Source organism: Lacerta agilis, chromosome 18 (assembly GCF_009819535.1).
Source record: "Lacerta agilis isolate rLacAgi1 chromosome 18, rLacAgi1.pri, whole genome shotgun sequence".
Taxonomy (NCBI): domain Eukaryota; kingdom Metazoa; phylum Chordata; class Lepidosauria; order Squamata; family Lacertidae; genus Lacerta; species Lacerta agilis.
In genome coordinates, this window is record NC_046329.1 from 110,155 (window position 1) to 133,282 (window position 23,128).

Here is a 23,128-nt window from a genome sequence, read left to right on the forward strand (position 1 = left end):
GTCGCCCACAGAGCACAACTATGCCCAAATTGACAAAGAGGCACTGGCAATTGTGGCAGGAATCAAAAAGTTCCATGACTTTGTATACGGTCGCCATTTCTCCATTGAAACGGACCACAAGCCACTGTTAGGGTTGTTCAACCCAAACAAACAAACAGCGCAAATTCTCTCCCCCAGAATGTTGCACTGGGCTATATTCCTGAACGGGTTCCAGTACACCCTGACCCATGTGCTGGGGAAAAGGTTGTGCCACACTGATGCACTGAGTCGATTGCCCCTTCCTGGTGTGAGTGATGCGGATCCTGCCCCTGTGGAACGCATTATGATGTTAGAAACGCTTCCGGGGCCCCCTGTAACTGCCACTGAAATAGCTGAGAGAACAAGGAAAGATACTGTTCTCTCCCGTGTGCTCACTTGGGTGGGGAGGGGGTGGCCAGGTAGTCGCATGAAGAGAAATTCAGGCCTTATGCAACAAGGCAGCACAAGTTGTCCCTGCATAAAGGTTGTCTCCTGTGGGGAGACAGGGTGATCATTCCAGCACCACTGAGAAACAGGGTTCTTGAGACGCTTCACATGGGACACCCGGGGATGGTCAGGATGAAGTCGCTAGCCCGATGTTATGTGTGGTGGCCTGGAATGGACCATGATGTAGAACAATGGGTGCGAACATGCAAGGCTTGCCAAGAGGTGCGCCCAGAAGTGGCCAGAGCACTGGTCCACTGGTGGGAGCAGTCCCAGACTCCCTGGAGCCGGCTGCACTTAGATTTTGCTGGGCCATTCCAAGGGAAGGTCTTTTTGGTTATTGTTGATGCATATTCCAAATGCTTAGAAGTAGCTTTGGTCCGCAGCATGTCATCAGCTGCAGTAATCAAGGTGTTGAGACAGCTGTTTGCGACCCACGGGTTGCCCGAGACCATTGTATCAGATAATGGAGCAGCTTTTGTATCCCAAGAATTCAGAGTATTCTTGGCTGGTAACTTCATAAGAGGGGTCACATCAGCTCCCTTTCACCCATCTTCCAATGGGCAGGCTGAGCGCATGGTAAGGACAGCCAAAGGATCCATTGCGTGCTTAATGGAGGGTAACTGGTTGACTCGCATCGCGCGAATGTTGTTTTTGCAGCATGCAACGCCGTGTACTGTGACGGGCAAGTCGCCAGCCGAGCTGCTCCTAGGTAGAAGGCTGGTAACAGTGCTGGATTATGTCCACCCAGATAAAATGCCAACCCATAATTCGAGAACAACCCCCAGGCTGAGAGTGACACAACAAGGTATCTCACCCCTGAAGATCTGGTCTGGGTGAGAAACTGTTCACGAGGTCTGTGGTGGGTGGCCGGTGTGATCACCCGGGCTAGTGGACCTGTGTGTTATCATGTGACCTTGGATGATGGACAGGTTTGGAGGAGACATATAGATCAGCTGAGGCACCGGGCACCCAGCAGGGAGGAGTCAGATGCGGAGAATTTACAGACTGAGGATAATTCATCCCCTGCTAATGACACACAACTGTGAGACCAGAGTGAAAATGGCCCAGAGATGCAGGCACCAGAGGCTTCGGCAAATGAACCAGGGTCCGCTAGTCCTCACGATGCCGAGGAACAGGGAGGGAACCCTGAGCTGTCTGAGACTCCATCCATTCCTGACGAAACTGCTACAGTAGTCCCTCCACCACAGGTAATACCCAATCCAGTACCTGCGACACCTGTTGTCAGGAGATCAAGTAGAAGTCACAGGACCCCACATTATCTGAGGGATTACGTCTGTTGTGCTCACCAGGGGGGGAGGGGTGTTGTGTATTGATTCAATGGTTTTTATATCTCTATTACTATTGTCTGTATTCGCATTAGGGTAAAGTAACTGCCTTTCTGTTCCAGAAGGAACAGCTACTATTGGTTCATTTAAGCTGCTGTATTTGGATCCTCAGCCTTATTGTTTTCCATCAAAAGGCAGAGTTGTGATTGCTTGAAATTGTTCCCTCCAAAATGTATCCCTTTCAAGCAAGTTCCCCATCCCTATAAATGTAGCTTCCCTCTCCTCAGTGAGAGAGTCTTGTTGCCAGAATAAAGAATGGTTGCATGAAGAAACTGTCTCCTGCCTACTATGTCAGAGAGCTGAAATCACTAACCCCATGCTACAACAACTTGGGTTGTTTTTAATCTGTGGTTTTCTGCTCCTCTGGTTCCTGAATGTGCTTTGCTGTGGTAGGCTGCAAGGGACCAGGTCTGCTGCTCACACCAAGCCTCTCAGCAGACTTTCAAATACTGTTGTTTTCTATTGTATTTTTATGTTGTGAACAGCCCTGAGATCTGGATGAGGGGCTGCATGCAAATTCAATTCAGAATCATCATCATCATCTACTATTTTTTAAAAAAATACTTCCATGCAGCAAAGGAAGCAGAGATACAACATTTGTTTGTGTCGCTAACTCTTGATGCATTTGCCTCTCTAGGTCTCAGGAAATCTACCGGTAAATCTCCCTGAGACATGGGAGCCCAGTATATAGGGATTGCAAATATTGATTCTCTCTGTGTCTGTCTCTCCCTCCTTCCCGCTTCCTCCTAAGTGGTCCAAAATCATTACAGATTAACAGCTCAGAAAACCTCTGGCCGGCTCTTGCTCAGCAATATTACTTTCTGCCTCGGTCTCTTTCTCTCCTGTGTTTTGTGTGTCAATTAACAGCCATCATTTTCCATCGCTAGGAAATGAATCGCCCGCCAGACCCCGGCCAAACTGGGAATTTCGCCCAGGGACAGAAAGGACTACCCTGATGCTTGATGACCGTTTTAAGACCCCTCTCCCAATCCCCACTTGTCACCTAACCATCTGCTTCGGTCAGAATTAACCAATGTCAACAATTAGGTAACAGCCTCGCCTTAATCTCTGTGCTCTGCTCCCGCCTGACTCTGTGTTAACATTCAAACTAACAAAGGCCAAGACTTTGAAATCCCTCTTTTGATTTTGAGCTTTGAGCTGCCATAAATTGATCGTTGCTTGGTGGGGAGGGGGCTTCAGTTTCCAGGCAATGGGTATAGCTTAATCATTAGAGCTGGGGAGATCAACCCTCTGATTCCTATCTCCCTATAGCCTTTGATTCAGAAGAATGAGGACTAGAAACTTAGCTTCATTTTTAGGGAAAGGGACCAAAGGTGAGTGACAAGAAGGGAGCTGGTCTAATTTCTCTAGTAACGGAGAGTTCCAAAGCTGTCTGGGGGCAACCAAGAAGCCACCGTCCTGCACCCCTACCCAGTGGACCTGAGAGGGTAGTGGCACCAAGAGAGGAGCTTCTGCCCTGAGATCTCAGAGCCCAGGCAGGTTCATTGGAGGGAATATGGTCTCTCAGATATAGCCTGGCACTAAGCAGAAGAGCACAAGAGGTGGGGTGGAGGGGTGGGGGAGACGGCCTTTTAGGGGACCGCAATTGCTGGCTGCCAATCTCAGCCGCTGCTCAGCATCTCCTTCTGCTCCCACCCTCCTTTGCAGGGAACAGCCGATCTTCAGCACCAGGGCACACATCTTCCAGATCGACCCCGCCACCAAGAGGAACTGGATCCCCACCAGCAAGCATGCGCTGACTGTCTCCTACTTCTACGATGCCACACGCAACGTCTACCGAATCATCAGTGTGGGAGGCACCAAGGTGAGAGAGGCGGGGAGAGCAGGAGAAAACAAACCTCATTATAGGCATGCATTTTGGAAAAGCTTTTTTAAAAAAGAGATAAACTGTAGAAACAGAGCACAGCCATCATGGCTAGTAACCTTTGATAGCCCTCTCATCCATGCAATCCTTTTTCAAAGCCAAGTTGTTGGCCGTCACTGTGGTAGGAAGTTCCTCTGTTGAACTCTGCGTTGCATGAAGAAGTATTTTCTTTCATCCGCCATGAATCTCCCATCCCTCAGCTTCCTTGGGTGTCTGCAAATTCTAGTGTTCTGAGAAAGGGAGGAAAGCTTTGCTCTAGCCACTTTCTCTTGACCTAAGACCGAATGAGACCCTCAAAACGCTTGCCTTTTTCTGCTCCCCAAAGGCCATCATCAACAGTACTATCACCCCCAACATGACGTTCACGAAGACCTCACAGAAATTTGGCCAGTGGGCCGACAGCAGAGCAAACACCGTCTATGGCCTGGGATTTGCCTCTGAGCACCATCTCTCCCAGGTAAGAACTTGGGGGCAGGATAAGGAAAGGAAGGAACTGCGGTTTATTTTTTTTATTAAACAACACACAATGCATACTACCCTAATCTCTGAGCAGTGAGAAACTCTAGGGGGTTCCAATTGCTCGACCAGAGCTCAGTGTCGTTGGAAGGAAGGTCAGTGGAGATTGCAGTGTCCTGAGGATATATGCACATGAGTACGACCTGAGCATTGTAAGGGGGGCTCACAGCATTTGCACCCCAAGAGATCTTGCTTAGTCACAACTTTGGGTCCAGCACAAAGCAAGCAGGTCTCTGTGTCTCCAGCTTCCAGCTCAGCTCTCACACAAGAGCCAGCTCAGCTCTGGCTCTTGTTCTCCTACCTAGCAGCTTTAGAAACTTTGGGGAAATCTAATTAAAAATATATATATATAAAGGAGTTAAAGGGTGCTGTACAGCTAGCAAGGCAGGGCCTCTTTTTTGATCCATTTTACAAATATCCAAGATGGCGGCCAAACCACTCAGTTTTCTTTTCCCTGCTTAGTTTGCAGAGAAGTTTCAGGAGGTGAAGGAAGCCGCTCGCCTGGCAAGGGAGAAGTCGCAGGATAAGACGGAGCTGACCAGCCCAGCCCTCAGTTTGACATCCCACCAGGTAAGCAGGCCAGGTGTCCTGTTCCCCCCAAAAACCCTGCAGCGGGGGATGGCCCAATTCACTAGGAATTGAACCAACTCATTGGGATGTAGTAGCTCCCTTATACCAGGCATGGGGAACCTCTGAAAATGAGGCCCAGCAGGGTCCTAATTTGGCCCATGAAATTGTTTCGACCCTGCCCACCTCTCCCATACCTGACACCAGGAGTGGGGCAGGTGAAGAAGCAGGAGCATTGCAGTATCCCCCTAGCTGCTCCTTGGCCAGCAGAGCACTGGGTTTGAGTCCTGTTTGCAGCAGGAAGTGCCCTTTGCAGACTCAGTTTAAGCCGTGTGCATAAAGGAGCACATGCAACTGATTCTTCTCTTCAAAGTTAGTCATAACACTAATAATTAAAAAATTGTATTATTTGTACCCTGCCCGTCTGACTGGGTTGCCCCAGCCACCCTGAGCAGCTTCCAACACATAAAAACATAATAAAACCTCAAACATTAAAAGCTTGCTATTACAGGACTGCCTTCAGATGTCTTCTAAAAGTTGGATAGTTCTTGACATCTGACGGGAGGGCATTCCCAGGGTGGGCCCCACTACTGAGAAGGCCCTCTGCCTGGTTCCCTGTGACTTCACTTCTTGACGGGGGGGGGGACCACCAGAAGTGGACAATGGGGGTGGAGACGCTCCTTCAGGTCTACAGGGCCGAGGCATTTAGGGCTTTCCAGGTCAGCCCTAACACTTTGACTTGTGCTTGGAAACATACTGGGAGCCAGTGAAGTTCCTTTAGGACCTGAGTTATATGGTCCCGGCAGCCACTCCCAGTCACCAGTCTAGCTGCCGCATTTTGGATTACTTGCAGTTTCCAAGTGGCCCAACGGAGAGCGCATTGCAGTAATCCAAACAGGAGATAACCAGGGCATACACTACTCTGGTGAGACAGGGCACAGGCAGCGGGCATCTCAGATGGAGCTGGTAGACAGCTGCATTGGCCGCAGACCTGCACCTCCATGGACAGCGGTGAATCCACTAGCACTTGTGTGCAACGAAGCTGAATATTGGATGCTTTGGGACAGATAAAAGTGAGTCTTTCTTCACTCAGCGCAGGGTTACACTGCGGAAATCCCTCCCGAAGGAGGCAGGGATGGCCACCAAAATGGACACCTTTAAAAGGCGATTGGACAAATTCATGGAGGAGGAGAGGGCTATGGATGGCTGCTAGCTCTGCCTCTGCAGCTGGAGGCAGCGATGCTTCTGAATCCCAGTTGCTGGAAACTGCAGGAGGGGAGAGAGTTGTTCTTGTGCTCAGTTCCTGCTTGCGGGTTTCCCACCAGGATGCAGGACTAGATGGGCCCATGGCCTGATCCAGCAGAGCTCTGCTTATCAGTGTTCAAAATTAGCCAGGCACCAGGCACATTTTGCACCTGGATGGCGGCCACTTGCAACCAAGTGAAGTTGCTTGGGTGCCAGGATGGCACCTGACATCTCCACCATCCCCGAGGTGCATGCCTGGGGATCCTTGGATCTGAACTGTAGAATCTATCAGTTATATTTTATCTGCACTATCAGAATGAATTTGGGGGGGGGGTGCATTTTATGTGCAGCCTGAGCAGGAGGGGCGAACAATGCTCTAGTTATTTGTTGTCGCTTGTCTTCCTTTTCGTCACCTCACTGCCCTGCTCACAGTTTAGGGACGCCATATTTCAAGACGTGAAAATCTGGACACAAAAAAATGGTTGACCTTTTTAAAGAAAATTCCCAAAGTTGTTGATAAAACATGATTTTGTGGTTATGTTGCTGAAAATTCAGAACGACTTTTTGGAAATTCCCCCCAGACATCATTTCTGCCATTGAAATCCTGCTAATGTCTGGGAAAACCCGAACATATAGCAACCCTGTCACAGTTGTGACTTTACATTATGAATCGTTCATGTCACCATTAAGAAAAAGAGCTCAGAGTAGGTCAAAAAATATATGTGGACTGTCCCTGGATCAAGTGACTTTCTTCTTTCAATTCTCAAAGTTCTTATCCTAGCTCAAGGTTGTCCTCTGAACTAGCCAGATGTTTAACTGAGAATCCATCACAGTTAGTTCATCATTTGAAAAATAAGACTTTAGAGCTGACTTGCCCCCAAATGGCAACTGGACATTTTGTTTTGGCGACTGCACCCTTGGTCTAAGGACCCATTTGTCCCTTAGATTATGTATTTGAGTTTTTAACATGGCTGCTCACATTCTTTGACTACGGGGGCTTGGTGGCTGCCACCGTGCAGAGGTGGGATTAGTCAAGCTTCTTCTGTATCCAGGCTTGAACAGCAACAGATCCGGAGTCCCCTTCTGGCCCCCCCATGTGCCAGCACTGGCAAACTAGGAGAGCAGGGTGGGGTGGGTGACAGGAGCCCTGGAGAGATGGGCAGGTGTCTGTTTCCCTCCTGGGTAAAAGGGAAAGGCAGGTGGATCTGGGGGGTGGAGGACACCATGTTCCTAGGCCTGGGCACAGATGGATCAGCAGCACATGCGGAGGAGGGAGTGTGAACAGTCCCTTGGCCTGGAGAAGAAGGAGGAGGAGGAGGAGAGAAGGGAAGCTTCGCATTGAGCAGGGAGGGTTGTTGTTGTTTTTTAAAAAAAGAAAGACACCATTTTAATACTTAGCAATGCTTCTGAAGTGCTAAGTAACAGTTCTAGTTGAATTTTGAGCATCCAGTCGCATGGAGTTCCAGAGGAGGAGGAGCATAAAAAGGGTTACGGTGAGGAAGAGAGGAGGTTCTTCTAGGTTTGGATAGCAAGAGAACCACCTGGGATTTTTGGAAATTGGACTCTTCTTCACCTGCCCCCTCCCCATTCTCTCCACAGATCCTCCCCAGCCCCATCATCAGTTCCAATGGACCTGGAGATGACAAGCTCTTCCGCAGCCAGAGTGCTGACATGGAGATGACGACGGAGAGGGAGCGGATCAAGAAGATGCTCTCCGAAGGGTGAGGAGGGTGACGGAGGTGGGTTAGGGGCACCCAAATTTTGGCCATTTTATTCCTGTTCAAATCTCACGGTGTGCTGTAACACTTATTTCCTAACAGCTGGGATAGCTCAGTTGGTAAAGCACAAGACTCTCAGGGTCATGGGTTTGAGCCCCATCTTGAGCAAAATATTCCTACCTTGCAGGGGGTTGGACTAGATGGCCCTCAGGGTCTCTTCCAACTGCAGATTCTATTATTCTAGGCAGAGTGGCCGTTGGCATCCACCACTGACCCTCTCTGTCTCCTTCCCAGCTCTGTCTGCGAAGTCCAGTGGGAGGCAGAGTTCTTCACCCTGCAAGACAACAACAACAAGTTGGTGGCCGCATTGAACGAAGCCAACGCCAACGTGGAGCAGTGGAAGAAGCAGCTGGCAGCCTACCAGGAGGAAACAGAGACCCTGCGGCAACGGGTGAGGGGGGGACTTTGGGGAGGGGCCTTTGGTATGGGAGCCTGGTTGGGGGGCTGACCGAGACAGCCGCCATCTTTGCAGCACACTTCACCGCGGTCCTGATCTCAGGGTGCCATTACATTCTGCTCCAGGTGATGGTCTTTGTGGTGCAGGGATTGCAAACTCCAAGGGAAGTTTCAAGGCGAGAGTTTTGCTTAATCTTGCATTATTCCGCGGCTTATATTTCAAATCCTGCCTGCGGCGACTTCATATATGGAGGATAATTTGATAGGTAATCCATCTGTGGTCTCCATTCTTCCTTAGACACTTCGTCATTATGTCCTCTTAATTTGGCAGTCAATTTTGCCTTTTCCGCAGAGTCCATCCATTTCATAAGCCATTCTTGGCTGTTAACCAGAAGGTTCATGGTTTGAGCCCACCCAGTGACGGCTCTGGGCAGGATTCCTGCATTGCAGGGGGTTGGACTAGATGACTCTTGGGTTCCCTTCCAACTCTACAGTTCTATGACACCAATAGGCACTGATTCTGTGGGAGTAAGAGAGGCTGTGGTTTTGCTGTGAATAATAATAATAATAATAATAATAATAATAATAATAATAATAATAATAATAATAATATATCTATACCCCAGCCACTCTGGGTGGCTTCCAACAGATATAAAAACATTATATAACATCAAACATTAAAAAACTTCCCGTTACATGACTGCTTTCTGAGGTCTTCTAAAGGTTGTATAGTTTTTAATCTCCTTGACATCTGATGGGAGGGAGTTCCACAGGGTGGGTTCCACAACCAAGAAGGCCCTCTGCCTGGTTCCCTGTAACCTCACTTATCGCAGGGAGGGAAGCACCAGAAGGCCCTTGGAGCTGGACCTCAGTGTCCAGGCTGAACGATGGGGGTGAAGATGCTCCTTCAGGTATACTGGGCCGAGGCCATTTTGGGCTTTAAAGGTCAGCACCAACACTTTGAATTGTGCTTGGAAACATAACTGGGAGCCAGTGCTATATGGTCTTCAGGGCAGAAGCCTCTGGACTTTGACCATGCAGCCTCCTTGGGCCCAGGAGATGCTGGCTACACAGGGGTGGTAGGATAAATACCTCCCTAATCCCTCACCTGCCAAAACAGAGAGGCCTCGCTGGCAGCCTCTTCTGAGGTCAGGTGGTTCTGCAGCATCTCTGCATTTAGGGCAATTGGGTGATAACCATGACACCTAGAACAGGGACAGGACAGAACTGCCCACTCCCCAGCAGAGGCTGATGGAAGGGAGGTGAGCAAGCCCTGATCAGCAACTCAGTCTCTTCACAAAGTAGTTTTGGAGGGTCTTCAAGAGACTCTCTCTTGTTTTGTTTGTTGTCAATATGGGGCTGAAAGATCATGATGGGGCAGTTTGTATTTCCTCTTCTAGTTTGAGGTTGACTTCTGTGGGATAACTCAGTTCTCAGAGCATGGGACTCTTAATACTCCTGCATTGCAGGGGGTTGGACTAGATGACCCTCGTGGTCCCTTCCAATTCTGCCATTCTATGATTCTACTGGTGCATGGTCTGTGATCTTAGTGTTGCTGATATGTGTTATTTTGACCAAGCAGACCTCGCCCGGGGTGCATAGAATGCTCTCTAGCCTCACCTTGTGCGGGAATGTGTAGTTGGTGTTGCCTGGGATCTCTCCCTCCATATACAGTATATCACATAGGCTTCCGCCTTTTAACATTTTTAGTAGCCAGCCGGAGACTTTGATTTGGGCAGCTCCCTCTTTGAGCAACTCATCCGATTGCTCTGCACGTAGAGCTCTGGTAGAATCCGCCCCCATTTCCCAGCAGAAGCTGACTCTTTGGGGATAGGTCCCCACGGAGGATAGTTTAATCAGGATACGCCCCAGACACTGGGAGCTTGGGGGATTGGCACCAGATCCACTGCTCATCTCTGGGAAAGTATTTCCATGTGACAGGGGGGAGAGAGGCATGCATGTAATTTCTCTCCCAGCTTCGCTTCCAGAGGTCACCATGCACGTCCCTGGTTTCATTGCAGCCCCTTGGCTTGGTGAAATACGCTCCTTGCTTGCTAATATTAGCTCATGACCAAGGTCGTCAGGTTAGATTAGATGGGGGGGGGGAAGCGTATGGGGAGGGAAAGCGGGAGGGGGGAGAGAGAGAGAGAGCAGCCGCCTCTTGTCAAGCCCCCCCTCCCACTTCAATCTCTGCAGACAAAAGAGAGGTCACTGCCCCACTCTGACTGGTACAACGCTTTTTTGTGGGGGGGGGGGTGGGACTAGGAAATACACAATGCCTTCTGTCTCTTTCTCTCACCCTCCCACCTCCCTTTTTTATAATTTTTTTTATTATTTTCATTATAAGGTACAAACAAACAACACATAACAAAACATAATACATAATACACAAATCAAACAAGAATCACATTAACAAAAGAAATACATATACCTACCTAAAATAAACAAAAATATAAATCTATCCTTATAATCTAGTTTCAATCTTCTTCTATCCTTGACCTCCCCCGCCAACCCGACTGCCTTCCTCACAAATATACTTTGGTAACTTTGTATCTTTTCACCTTAGGCATTATCTATAATTCTTAAAGTCCTTAAGATATTTAATCAAATAAATTTCAATATCTGATCTACACATCCTAAAATTCATACAAATTTCAATCTTTCATAACAGTGTTGCTTAAACTCATTTTTATATAACATCAGTTTGCTAAAGCCATTTTTCTATCAAGTTCTGCTTAAATATTCAATTTTACACATTTATTTAGATAATCTTTAAAATTCTTCCATTCCTGCGACACCTTCTCCTCTCTTTGGTCCCGGATTCTCGCGGTCAGTTCGGCGAGTTCCATAAAGTTCATTAATTTTATCTGCCATTCTTCCACTGTCGGGATCTCTTCGCCTTTCCAGTTTCTTGCAAGCAGAATTCTAGCAGCTGTTGTGGCATACATAAAAAACGTTCTATCCTGACTGGGTATCTCAGCATTAACCATACTCAAAAGAAAAGCCTCTGGTTTCTTAGTAAAGGTAATTTTCATTACCTTCTTGAGTTCATTATAAATCTTCTCCCAGAAGGCCTTTACCTTTGGGCATGTCCACCACATATGGTGGAAGGTGCCTTCTACAGAATTACACTTCCAACACACATTGCTTGTTGCAGGATATATCTTTGCTAACTTGACAGGTGTTAGATACCATCTGTATATCATTTTCATAATGTTTTCTCTTAATACAGTACATGCAGTAAATTTAACATCTTCCTTCCACAACCTCTCCCAGTCCTCCATCATAATGTTATGCCCCACATCTTTTGCCCAGTCAATCATTACAGATTTAACCAATTCATCTTTTGTATGCCACTCTAGCAACAAATTATACATCCTGGAAAGGTTTTTAGAGTTCGGTTCAATCAATTCTGTTTCCAGCTTTGACTTTTCTAATTGAAAACCAATTTTTTTGTCGGCTCTAAAAATTTCATAAATTTGACGATACTGCAGCCAGTCGGTGACTTTTTCAATTTGCTCATAACTTTTCAGCTTAAGTGTCTCACCTTCTTGCTGCAGTATGTCTATATATCTTGGCCATTTTGCAGGCATATTTGGTCTTTTATACGCCTTGGCCTCAACCGGTGAAATCCATCTAGGGGTCTTTCTCTCCAACAAGTCTTTATTTCTCATCCAGACCTGATAAAGAGCTTTCCTTATTATATGATTTTTGAAAGCCCTGTGGGCCTTTACCTTGTCATACCAAAGATAAGCATGCCACCCAAAAATATTATCAAAGCCTTCCAAGTCCAAAACATCAGTGTTCTCTAATTTGAACCAATCCTTCAACCAGCAAAAGGCCGCTGCTTCAAAGTAAATCCTTAGATCTGGCAGGCCGAAGCCTCCTCTCTTTTTAGAGTCCGTAAGAATCTTGAACTTAATTCTTGGCTTCTTCCCCTGCCAGATGAATTTCGTTAGGTCCTTTTGCCATATCTTAAAACAGTCCAGTTTATCTAAAATTGGAATGGCTTGGAATAGAAACAACATCCTTGGTAAGACATTCATTTTAATGGCAGCTATTCTGCCCATCAACGAAAGATTTAATCTTGTCCAAATCTCCAAGTCTTTCTTAATCTCGGTCCACACTTTTTCATAATTGTCTTTATACAGGTTTAGATTTTTTGCAGTAAGGTTAATACCTAGATATTTTACTTTCTTAACAAAATTGAGGCCAGTGCTTTCCTGTAACTTCTTTACCTGCTCCGAATTCATGTTTTTGGTCAATACTTTGGTTTTCACTTTATTTAATTTAAAACCGGCTACCCGCCCAAAATGCTCGATTAGTTCCAAAGCTTTGGGGACACTGCTTTCTGTTTCTTGTAGGGATAACATTAGATCATCCGCAAAGGCGCGTAGTTTATATTCCTTCTCGCCCACCCTTATTCCTTTGATCTGTCTCTCCATTCGAATCATATTTAGAAGGACCTCCAGGACCGTGATAAATAATAAAGGGGAGATAGGGCACCCTTGTCTTGTTCCTTTCTCAACTCTAATTTCGTCCGATATCGTCCTCCCTTTTTGGGCATTATCAGTGCATGCATAGCTCAGTTGGTTAGAGCGTGTGTTGATAACGCCAAAGCTGCAGGTTCGATCCCCGTGTGGAACAGCAGCATATTCCTGCTTTGCAGGGGGTTGGACAAGAATCTGAGGTTCCCAAACTTATTTGGCCTACTGCCCCCTTTTCAGAAAAACAAAACAAAACCTCAGCACCCCCTGGAAAGCTACCTTCTTTAAGCAAACAAACAGAAAGATGCAAATTTGTGTTCTTTTATGTACCTGTATTTTTGCCTCTGCCCTACAACGCAGTGAAGAAAGATGTTGTTGTAAATATGACACCTTGAAGCTTGAAATTATAAAATGATTTATTAAAATCAACCACAGTAACATTCACATTACATACAGAAAATGAAGATAGTGAAGGATAATATTAAAAATAATCCTAATGAGAAAGGTGAACCTGGTGCGCTGCTATAAATTTATCAATTTATTAATTTTTATTCACACACACCCCTGGTTGCACCTGAGGCTGCTACCACCCTGCCCCCACCCCCAGATGGTTCCAGCACCCCACAGTATCACCCACTTTGGGAAACACTGGACCAGATTATCCTCAAGGTTCCTTCCAATTCTATGATTCTCTGGGAAACCTTTTACAGTGGATTCAGTGAGTGCATGATTTGAATATCTCATCATACAGGAACTGGGGAATTTGAGCCAGACCACTTGTCCATCTAGCTCAGTATTACCTGCACTGACTGGCAGCTGCTCTCCAGGGTTCCAGACTCAAGAGCCTCTTCTAGCCCTACCTGGAGATGCCATGGGGGGGGGGATTGAACCTTCTGCAGGCAAAGCAGATGTCCTGCCACAGAACTTTGGCATGGTTCGTTGAAATAAACCAAGGATCTAGCCCTCAAGCTTCTGGTAAAGGGGCTAATTGAACTAGGAACCTTGTGCCGTCAGACCCTGTGGCCCTCCCTAGCTCATGGTGCTCTGCATTAGTGGCAGCATTCCCTGCCCTACCCGGAGATGATGGGAACTGAACTCAGGACCTTATTTGTGGAAAGCATGGCTCTGCCGCTGAGCTACACCCCTTCCTCATTTCTGGGGGGGAGGAAGGGAGTTCGTTCCCCACCCCTCTTTTTGCTTCTGATACACACACACACACACACACACACATTCCTTCTTCCCCTTTCAAAATGTTAACCATGAAAAACTAAATTTTCTTAGGGCTGCCATATGTCTGGATTTTCCCAGACATTACTGGGATTTGAAAGGCGGAATTGACATTTGAGGGGAATTTCCAAAAAGTTGTGCTTTGTCCTGGATCTTAGACAAGTCAATTGAAAAATCGTGTGGGGTGGTGGTTTTTTTGGTGTTTTCGTAAAAAACAGCTCACCAACTTTTGGGGTGTCCTGGTTTTTACTTTTTGAAATATCACAACCCCAATTTCGCCCGCAAGCACCTCGAACAGAGAAAGGTGAGCTGTCAGCTTTTTGAATAAATCAGCTAAAATGGAGATAGTGGAGCTGAAATTCCTTTGCTGGTGGGGTGGGGAGAGAAGTGGTGGATTCTGAAGGCAATTCTCTGTAAGGCGGCTTGGCTTTCAGGAAATATCAAGGTGATCTCTCCTGCATCAGTCATACTCTGAGCAGACTCAGTTACCTGAATGACTCGAGCCCATCAAATGCAGTCCGTCTGTTGTGACGCCACTCTTTGGCTGATATATGGTGTGTTTTTTAAATTTCACTTCGGTATTTGGCGGGGGGGGGGGAGTTAACATTTCCAGTGGATCTTATTGTGTTTATTATTTGTTTTTTTGCATGCTGGAGGTTTTGGGAGTCGTGTTTTTAAACCCTGAAGCCTTTTGCAAGGCTAAAAACACAACCGTAATATGGAACAGAAACAAATTTGGGAAAGCCCAAATGCCCTTCGAAAAACAACAGGCCACACTAAAAGCGCTGCTCTGAGTTACTGCAGGGTGGCACGTCTAACATTTTGGGGCCTTGAAAGAGAAACCTTCATGCAGAACACAGCGACCTACTGGGTATGTGGAATGTCCGAAGAGTCCGGTGGCTGGATCCGGCCAAAGGGACCCAGCTAAGCCCAACTTCCTGTTCTCACAGTGGCCGGCCAACTGTCCCACAGGGAAGCCCCCAAACAGGACATGAACCCACAAACAGAACCTCATGAACTGAAATGTCAGGAGGAGGATCGTGGGTCTCTTCTTCTGGTCCTGTAAGATCACCCTTGCCTTCTTCAGCTTGTCTCCACAGTCTGAGAGCTAGAATCTTCCTTTCCTCAAACGTCCGAAGTTCCAAATTTGTCCCTGAGATCTCGCTCTCTTCCACCCCACCTCAACACCCTTTCCCAAGGCTCGTCCTGCCAGACTCCTCAGCCCCCAGCCTTTCCAAAGCAGCAGCTGCAGGCTTGAAGAATGCACTTCTAAAAATGTAACCCTCCGTCTTGATGAATAATTGACATTCCCTCTCTCTCTAGCCGACCCCGTTCTGCACGGTGGTATTCGGAATAGAGGCGGGTGCCTGGCTACCTCTCTGATGGGTTGTTGTTGTGGGGGGGGGGTTGCAACGGTGCCTAGGGCTGCCAGCACAGCTTTCACTGACACAGGCCTGAGGATCTGGCCCTGTTGCTGGGCTTCTTCCTATGCTTTTGCATCAGCTGGCCTGGTTACGAGGAAGGGCAGGAGGAGGAGGAGGAGAAGAGATGACACACGAGGTCACCTCCTTAGTGCTGCTAGAAAGGGAGCATCGAAGCATGGCTTCTGTCTCAGGAACATGGGCAGCTGTCTTGGAGCCAAGCCAACGGCCCCATCTAGCTCAATATTGCTGCTCCAGTGCTTACGCTCTCCTGATTGGCAAAAGGCTTTGTCTTTGGGAAGACTGCTTTTGTTGCGTAAGACCCCCACAAATTGGCTATAATTGATCAAAGGCGTTTGATGGCTGCTAGACATGATGGCTGTGCTCTGCCTGGTAATCTTTGGGGATATGGTGGTGCCCTGAGGGAGGCCGGAATTTAGCACCCATAAATGGATCTTCTTGATTATGGGTCTTCCCAATTGTGTGCCATTCACCTGCAGCAAGGCAACAACCTTTTGGGATATGGTATATACTGAAATTAATAAACAAATTAAAGTGATTTTTCCAAGAGGCCAGAATCCTTCCTACTGGGGATCCTAGACAGCAAAATCTCAAAGGGAGCCTCAACTCCAGGGACAACGATTCTCTGTGCACAGAAAAGGAAGGAGGAAAGAACACCCTCAAAGGAAGAATGGCTGATGAAAATCTTGGAATACGCAGAGATGGCAAAATTGACAGCACTGATAAAAGATAAAAAATTAGAATCGTTTAAAGAAGACTGGAAACCTTTTCTATATAGAAAAGTTACTTCCCATATGCGAGGACCCCAGTGGGGTTTGAAGTATAAAGAAAAGCAGAACATATTAAGAAACATGTTAGAGAGGATGAAATTAGACTGAAACTTAAAACACAGTTGTATGTAATTTGAGTTATAAACATTCATGTTGGGTCCTCCTACAAATCCTCAAACAAATGTACTCCCAAGCCTCAGCAAAATGCAGAATTAACAGTATGGACTCAAACACCATAGCAACCCAAAAAAGCACAAAACAAGGATGCCCACTGTTTTCCTTCCTATTTATCCTGGCCCTGGAACCCCTAGCAATCTGAATCCGAGCAGCCACAGACATCAAGGGAATAGAAATAAAAGGCAGAACCTATAAATTAGGGCTTTTTGCAGACGACCTAATGGTCACAACACCAGATCCCTTAAACACAGCATCCTCCCTAATCAGAGAACTCAACACATTTGCAACGGTGTCAGACCTACAAGTAAATTTTTCAAAATCAGAAGCCATGTGCTTCAACACCCCTCCTCACACCCAAAGAAAACTCACTAATATCACCAAGATAAAACTCTCACACCAATACCTAGGGGTAGAAATAACCAGAAACCTCAATATATTATACCTCCACAACCACAAGCCCCTGTGGTGACAAATAAACAAAGACCTAAAGAGATGGAACAACATGAATTCCACTCTCAGACAAAATAGCCATGATCAAAATGATCACCCTCCCAAAACTAGCCTACCTATTCCAAACCCTCCCAATCTGGATTCCCCCAACCCAACTCCACAGATGGCAGAGAAAACTACACTCTTTTATCTTCTCACACAAAAAACCAAGAATAAGTACCAAATACCTGCACCTCCCCACCTCAGAAGGAGGATGGGGAATCCCCAACATAGAAGCATACTACAGTGCCAACCAAATATGCCATATAATTCCGTATATACTAGAAGATGAGACTAAACAATGGATACACCTAGAGAGGGACACAATTGAAAATATCTGCTCCACAGCATACCCATTCCTCCCAAACAAACTAAGGAAAATTCCCACAACACTCAACAGGTACACACAAACCATGCTCAAAGCATGGAAAACGTAAACAGGCAAAATATCCCCAACCCCATCCCCACTAACTCCCCTGGCCTACCACCCAATATTCCACCACACAGCACAAAACCTCCAAATAAAAACCTGGCAAACCAAAGGCCTATATCGCCTAATAGACTTTTATAAAAATAACAAACCTTTGTCAACACAGGAAAATACAAGACAAACTAGAAGACACCCAGATGCCCTGGTTAGCACAACACCAATTACATGCCCTTTTAAACAATCCAGCAGTAAAATCAGCAGCAACTAGACCCCTGACAGCCTTCGAAAGCCTCCTCCTAACGACAAAGGGACATGGCAGAGGGATGGTATCCGCAATTGTCATGCAACAGTTGGTGGAAGGGCTCTCAGGATGCTACAGAGAGCCCCGGTCCCACCTGACCAGCAGCACCTCTTCTGGCAGCGAAGGGAGCAGCGAGGCTTCCAGCAGGGAGGGGAATGCGTTTCAGGGAATGGAGGGTAGCGGCTCTGAGGATGCTGGAAAGGGACTTCCGGCGAGGGCGCCATTGCTCGCGGTCGAGGGTTGTCTTGGCAGCGAGACGACCCTGGCCTCCTCGGGGGTTTGGAGCTCCGCTACCGCACAGCGGGCTCCGTTAAGCCGCGGGTCGAGCGTCCCGTGGTGTGGGCTCTCCAGCTGGCCCCATTTTGCGCTGACCCTTTCTCCCGTTCCCCTTGTAAAAGGGGTGCAGGAGTGAAAGGGCAACGGCGCGGGGCTGTGGAGGCTATGCCCCAGCCGGGGAGGCGAAGTGGCGGCTGCCGCGGGCGATGAGCGTATCGTTCTTTCTTAAATTGAAGCAAAAAGAAGAACCCGTAAGCTGTAAGTACAGAGTTTAATTGGACTTACAATTTTCCTAATTGGCTTTTGGGGAGGAATGTAAAAAGGGAGCCCGTTCCTCTCCCCTGCCGAAGTAGAAGAAAGTAACAGTGTATCTGGTTGCTGCTGCATTTGACCGATACAATGTTTTCTCTTTGGAGTTTTTCTGACAAGCACGATCTTTTAAAACAACTGTTAGGGGAGGACTGAGACTTTTAAAGTATTTCTTCTCAAAGTTGATGGAATATAATTTTTGCACCCTGATTAGGGGAAAATGGCGGCTGGAACTTGTGGTGTAAAGATGGAAAAGTACTGAACTTTGTTATTTCCTGCCTGCTTCTGCCATTTTTGGTTTCGTTTTTAAAATGACTTTAGATCCGGGAATGACCCAAGGACAAAGGATAATTCTTTTGAAACTAGAACTTTTCAACCTGAAATTAGAACTGTTGAATCAGAATGTCGACGAAAAGTTTTTTGGAATTGGAAAGGTTTCTGAGAACTTGGTTAAATTGGAGGAGAACCTTGCTAGAGAACTTGAGGAAATATCGGAAGAACAAGAAACAGTGACTGTGCAACTCCAAGAAGAAGAAAAACCCTGTTGGTGTGAGAGGCCCAGGGTTGAATTTAAACATATTATATCCGATTTCTGGGGTGGGAGCCCGGAAATGAAGGAACAACAATTTTGGGAATTACAATTAGAAGATGACTGGAAGTTTGAAATGGAGATGCTGGATGATGATGCATTATATTTCCTGAAGAGCTCTGCAAGGATGTTTTTGGATAAGGCTCTGGCCTTTGGATACAAGGAAAAAGAGGACATTCTGGACAATGGTTTTGGAAAGGGGTGGAGGCAAGTCTGGTGGGTGATTCCGAGAGGGGGAGGAAAAATGGTAAGAAGAGGGGTAGGGTGAAAAATTTTAGATGTGTAATTAGGATGGCTTATCATGGTACCCCGAAGTCAGAGTGTTAAAAAGTTTTGATTTGAATCACAGAAGAGATACTTGGACTGTTTTTTTTTTAAAAGAAGGATAGTTTTATATTTTTCAAGTTTAATATTATATCAGCAGCAGTTTTAGTGGAATAAGAAGTTAAGACTAGTATTAAGAAGTTATATTTTGATATATTTTGATATTTTGATGTTTGATATATACTTTGATATTTTGATGTTAACTGATTTAAATTTTAAAGATGAAGATTATGAATTTAGGTGAATGAAAGTTATTAAAGTAAATTAGAATTGGAAGCAGAGGAGAGAACGGGGGAAGTCCCCCTAATTAGATTTGAAATTAGATTTGAATTAAATGTATGGAGTGTTGGTGTTCCTGGTGTAGGTATGTATTGTCTTTTATTTCTGTTTTTCTTGTTGTATTTGTTGTTGTTGTTTTTTTACTGTATTTGTTTTGATATGGAAAACCAATAAAATCTTGTTTAAAAAAAAAAAGGATGCTGGAAAGACCCTGCACTCCCCTAGTCCAAGGGGCGATGAAAGAGACACGCAGCTTCCGTCGCCCCAAAGGCGTTGAGGGGTGAAACGAAAGGATGGGAGGCGGGGTTTTCATATACCGAAGCTCTTTTGAATGGGGCCATTCCCGGATTCTGCTGATGCTTGCTACAGACATGAACTTTTTAGCTCTGCACTGTACATACAGGTGAAACTCGAAAAATTAGAATATCATGGAAAAGTCCATTTATGTGAGCAATTGTTTTCATTAGCTACTAGAGTTTAATATATGAGATAGACTCATGACATGTAACTCATGTTATAATTGTGATGATTATGGCGCACAGCTGATGAAAACAGCTGATGAAAAGTTGAGATTGTTAATTTGGGGTTCTCATCAGCTGTACGCCATAATCATCACAATTATAACAAATAAAGGCTTGACATATCTCACTTTGTATGTCATGAGTCTATCTCATATATTAGTTTCACCTTTTAAGTTGAATTACTGAAAGAAATGAACCTTTCCATGATATTCTAATTTTTTGAGTTTCACCTGTAGTTTGCACAATAAAGCTTTAAAAGGAAAACTCTGAGTTTGGCCTGCTTACTCATGAGCAACTAACAGAGGACCTTACAGCAATATACAAAATACTACTCCAAAATCCCACAAACTCCCTAGACGCAATCAAAAAACAATGGGAGGATGACATAGGATATGAAATCAAACCCACCCAATGGACCAGAATGTGGTCTAAACCCCTCTTTAAATCCATATCAGTGAAAAGAAAAGAACTTACCCTGAAACTCACCTACAGGTGGTACCTAACGCCAAGAAAACTAGTGCTAATACGTCCAGGAACCTCATCAAAATGCTGGAGAGGGTGCACCTCCACAGGCACATACCGCCACATGTGGTGGGAGTGCCCCAAAATCCAATTATTCTGGATAACAACCATACAAGAAATATGTAAAATAACCAAGCAAGTATTAGAAACCACCCCAGAATTGGCCTTACTAAACATCTTCCAAGACAATAATGCCCACTTACACCACAAAGAACTCATAACCCACCTACTTTCAGCAACCAGGAACATCATAACCAGACACTGGAGAGACCAGTCAGGAGTAAGCATGGACCAATGTACCAAATAGTATGGGAAACAACCTTATTAACCAATAAGCTGAAACTGACATGGAGACAAATAGAAGAAGATGCCTTCACCCCGGGATGGTTCCCCTTCATCACACACACAGCCCAACAAGACGATGACAAAAATCTACCAACAGCATACAAGTCAATATGGCTAACCTGATCCAAAACACCCACCCACCCCACTCACACATGAAGACAAAGACCACCACAGCTAGTCACAAATGAACAACCACACCCGAGGCCAACCCCCAACCTCTCTCACCACCAAAGGAACACAAGAGAACAGCAGAGAACCTGCACAAGCAACGCTGACATCAAACCCTACATATATTAAGTAAAATAGAAACATCGTCCCCCACCCACCCTCCCACCCCTTTTTTCCTTCCCAGTGTCTCAACAAATGAAACTGATTTGTAAAAATGATACATGTAAAAAATATGAGAGAGAGACATTGCACATACTTTTGTAAATCAAGAAATCTTTAATAAAAATACTTCCAAAAAAAACCCCCCAAAAACCCAACAACAACAACATTGATGTTGGGTGAGCGGGAAGTCACTAGTTTGGTTGAACTGGAATACAGTGATACCTTGGTTTGCGAACTTAATCCATTCCAGAAGTCTGTTCTTAAACAAAGGCATGCTTTTCCATAGCAGTGGGGGACTCAATTCACAAATGGAACACACTCAACAGAAAGCAGAACATATTCTTATTCCAAGGCAAAGTTCACAAACCAAAACACCTACTTCCAGGTTTGCAGCGTTCTTAATCCAAGTTGTTCATAAACTAAGCTGTTCTTAAACCAAGGTACCACTGTATAATTGTTGAGTAACAAATGTAACTTTATATATGGAAAAAAGAATAAAATATTATTACAGAAGGGGAAAAAACCACCAAGCACCCCCAACAGCAATTTACAGTGGGGCTGGTGAACTTCTGGATGTTGCCGAACTACATCTCCTAGCAAGCTTAACGGTCATGGCTGATGGGAGTTGTAGTCCAATCACACTCAGAGGGCCAAAGGTGCTTACCCTGCTTATGCCTTACAATCACCCTCGTCCGTCAAAGAAGTTTTTGCCTAGCACCGAAAAGAATGTTGGGGAAGGCATAACTGCTGAAAGTGTAAACAGGCAGATGGATCTTTTCCCCACAATTTGTGAGGAAGTGAGGGCTTTGGGGAAAATGATATATAATGAGATAAAAAAGATGTTTAAGGTGATTATAACCCCCCCCCCCCGGAAGCCTTTTTCTTAGGGATTATAGGGACAGAAGTTAAAAAAAAGATTGTTGTTTATGTATGTAACACCAGCAGCTAGGATTCTCTGCACAAAAGTAGAAGGAAGCAGAAATTCCCACCAAAGAAGAATGAATAAGTGAGGTGATGAACTACGTGGAATTGGTAAAGATGACAGCCGAAATCAGAGACTCTGACAATGACAGTTTTTTGGAAGAATGGATGTCCTTTTCAGACTATTTAGGGAAATAGTATAGTTTGGTGAACTTGCAAGCAGGATTAGAAATATGAGCAACGGAAGGAATTAGAAGAACAGCATCGATGAGTTATTGGTATAAGACATCAAAGGCATAGTGCAGGGAGCGGGAAGTAAAACACCATGGAAAATTGGTCAGGAAGTCTGGAAAAGACAAACTTATTATGCATTGAAGTATATACAGTGGTACCTCTGGTTACGTACTTAATTTGTTCTGGATGTCCGTTCTTAACCTGAAACTGTTCCTCACCTGAAGCACCACTTTAGCTAATGGGGCCTCCCACGGCCGCTGCGCCACCAGAGCACAATTTCTGTTCTTATCCTGAAGCAAAGTTCTTAACCTGAAGCGTTATTTCTGGGTTAGCAGAGTCTGTAACCTGAAGCGTATGTAACCCGAGGTACCACTGTATGTTAAACTTTTGAAAAAGTGAATAGAAATTGTTTTTAAAAAAGATGTCAGGGAAGGTGCCAGGTGGACTTTGCGGGGGAGAGCCTTCTGCAAACAGGGAGGGCCTGGCAGAATACTGTATGGAGGAGAGGTGGAGCCCAGTGTGTGTGGCACCCCGCCCTGCCCTGCACCCCCTAAGCCAGGCTCCTGCCCTCCGGTGCAATGGAGGGCTCTGCAGCATCCGGCTCCCCAGCCCTGTTGGCATCAGGACTTGGGGAGCTGGGGTGCTGTCTCTCGCTTCATCTCTTCTGCCCCTAAACCTGTCCGCTCTCTCATCATCTTCCTCAGGTGGCTGAGCTGGAAGCCCAGAGAGGCCACGAATCCTCAGGGGAGGCCAAGGAGGAGCCCAGTCCAGCCCTGGAAGCACTGGAGCAGTTGGTGAAAGCCAGAGACGAGGTAAGGGGCCGGTGGCTCAGAGGCAAAGCTTACAATATAAGACAGTGGTTTTCTGCTGTGGCTTTTTCCATAAATTTTAATCAACACAAGCCTTGCTGTATTCTGATCTTTCATATTTGTTCTTGGTAGCTTACTCTCATTTTGA

At 45.8% G+C, this 23,128-nt stretch overlaps 1 protein-coding gene across 3 annotated transcripts in view; it reads left to right on the top strand.

Moving 5' to 3' along the window:
* The window catches only part of HOMER3 (homer scaffold protein 3), a 41,131-nt gene that overhangs the window by 13,419 nt on the left and 4,584 nt on the right, over positions 1 to 23,128 (top strand). For 2 of the 3 annotated variants that reach the window (XM_033136691.1, XM_033136690.1), the window contains exons 3-9: positions 2,699 to 2,858; positions 3,480 to 3,636; positions 4,022 to 4,153; positions 4,675 to 4,782; positions 7,624 to 7,745; positions 8,037 to 8,193; positions 22,876 to 22,983. In XM_033136691.1, the coding sequence (XP_032992582.1) occupies positions 2,845 to 2,858; positions 3,480 to 3,636; positions 4,022 to 4,153; positions 4,675 to 4,782; positions 7,624 to 7,745; positions 8,037 to 8,193; positions 22,876 to 22,983 (798 nt within the window). In that variant the 5' untranslated portion in view covers positions 2,699 to 2,844. The remainder of the gene's footprint in view (positions 1 to 2,698; positions 2,859 to 3,479; positions 3,637 to 4,021; positions 4,154 to 4,674; positions 4,783 to 7,623; positions 7,746 to 8,036; positions 8,194 to 22,875; positions 22,984 to 23,128) is intronic. The other variant, XM_033136692.1, reaches the window with a different exon arrangement.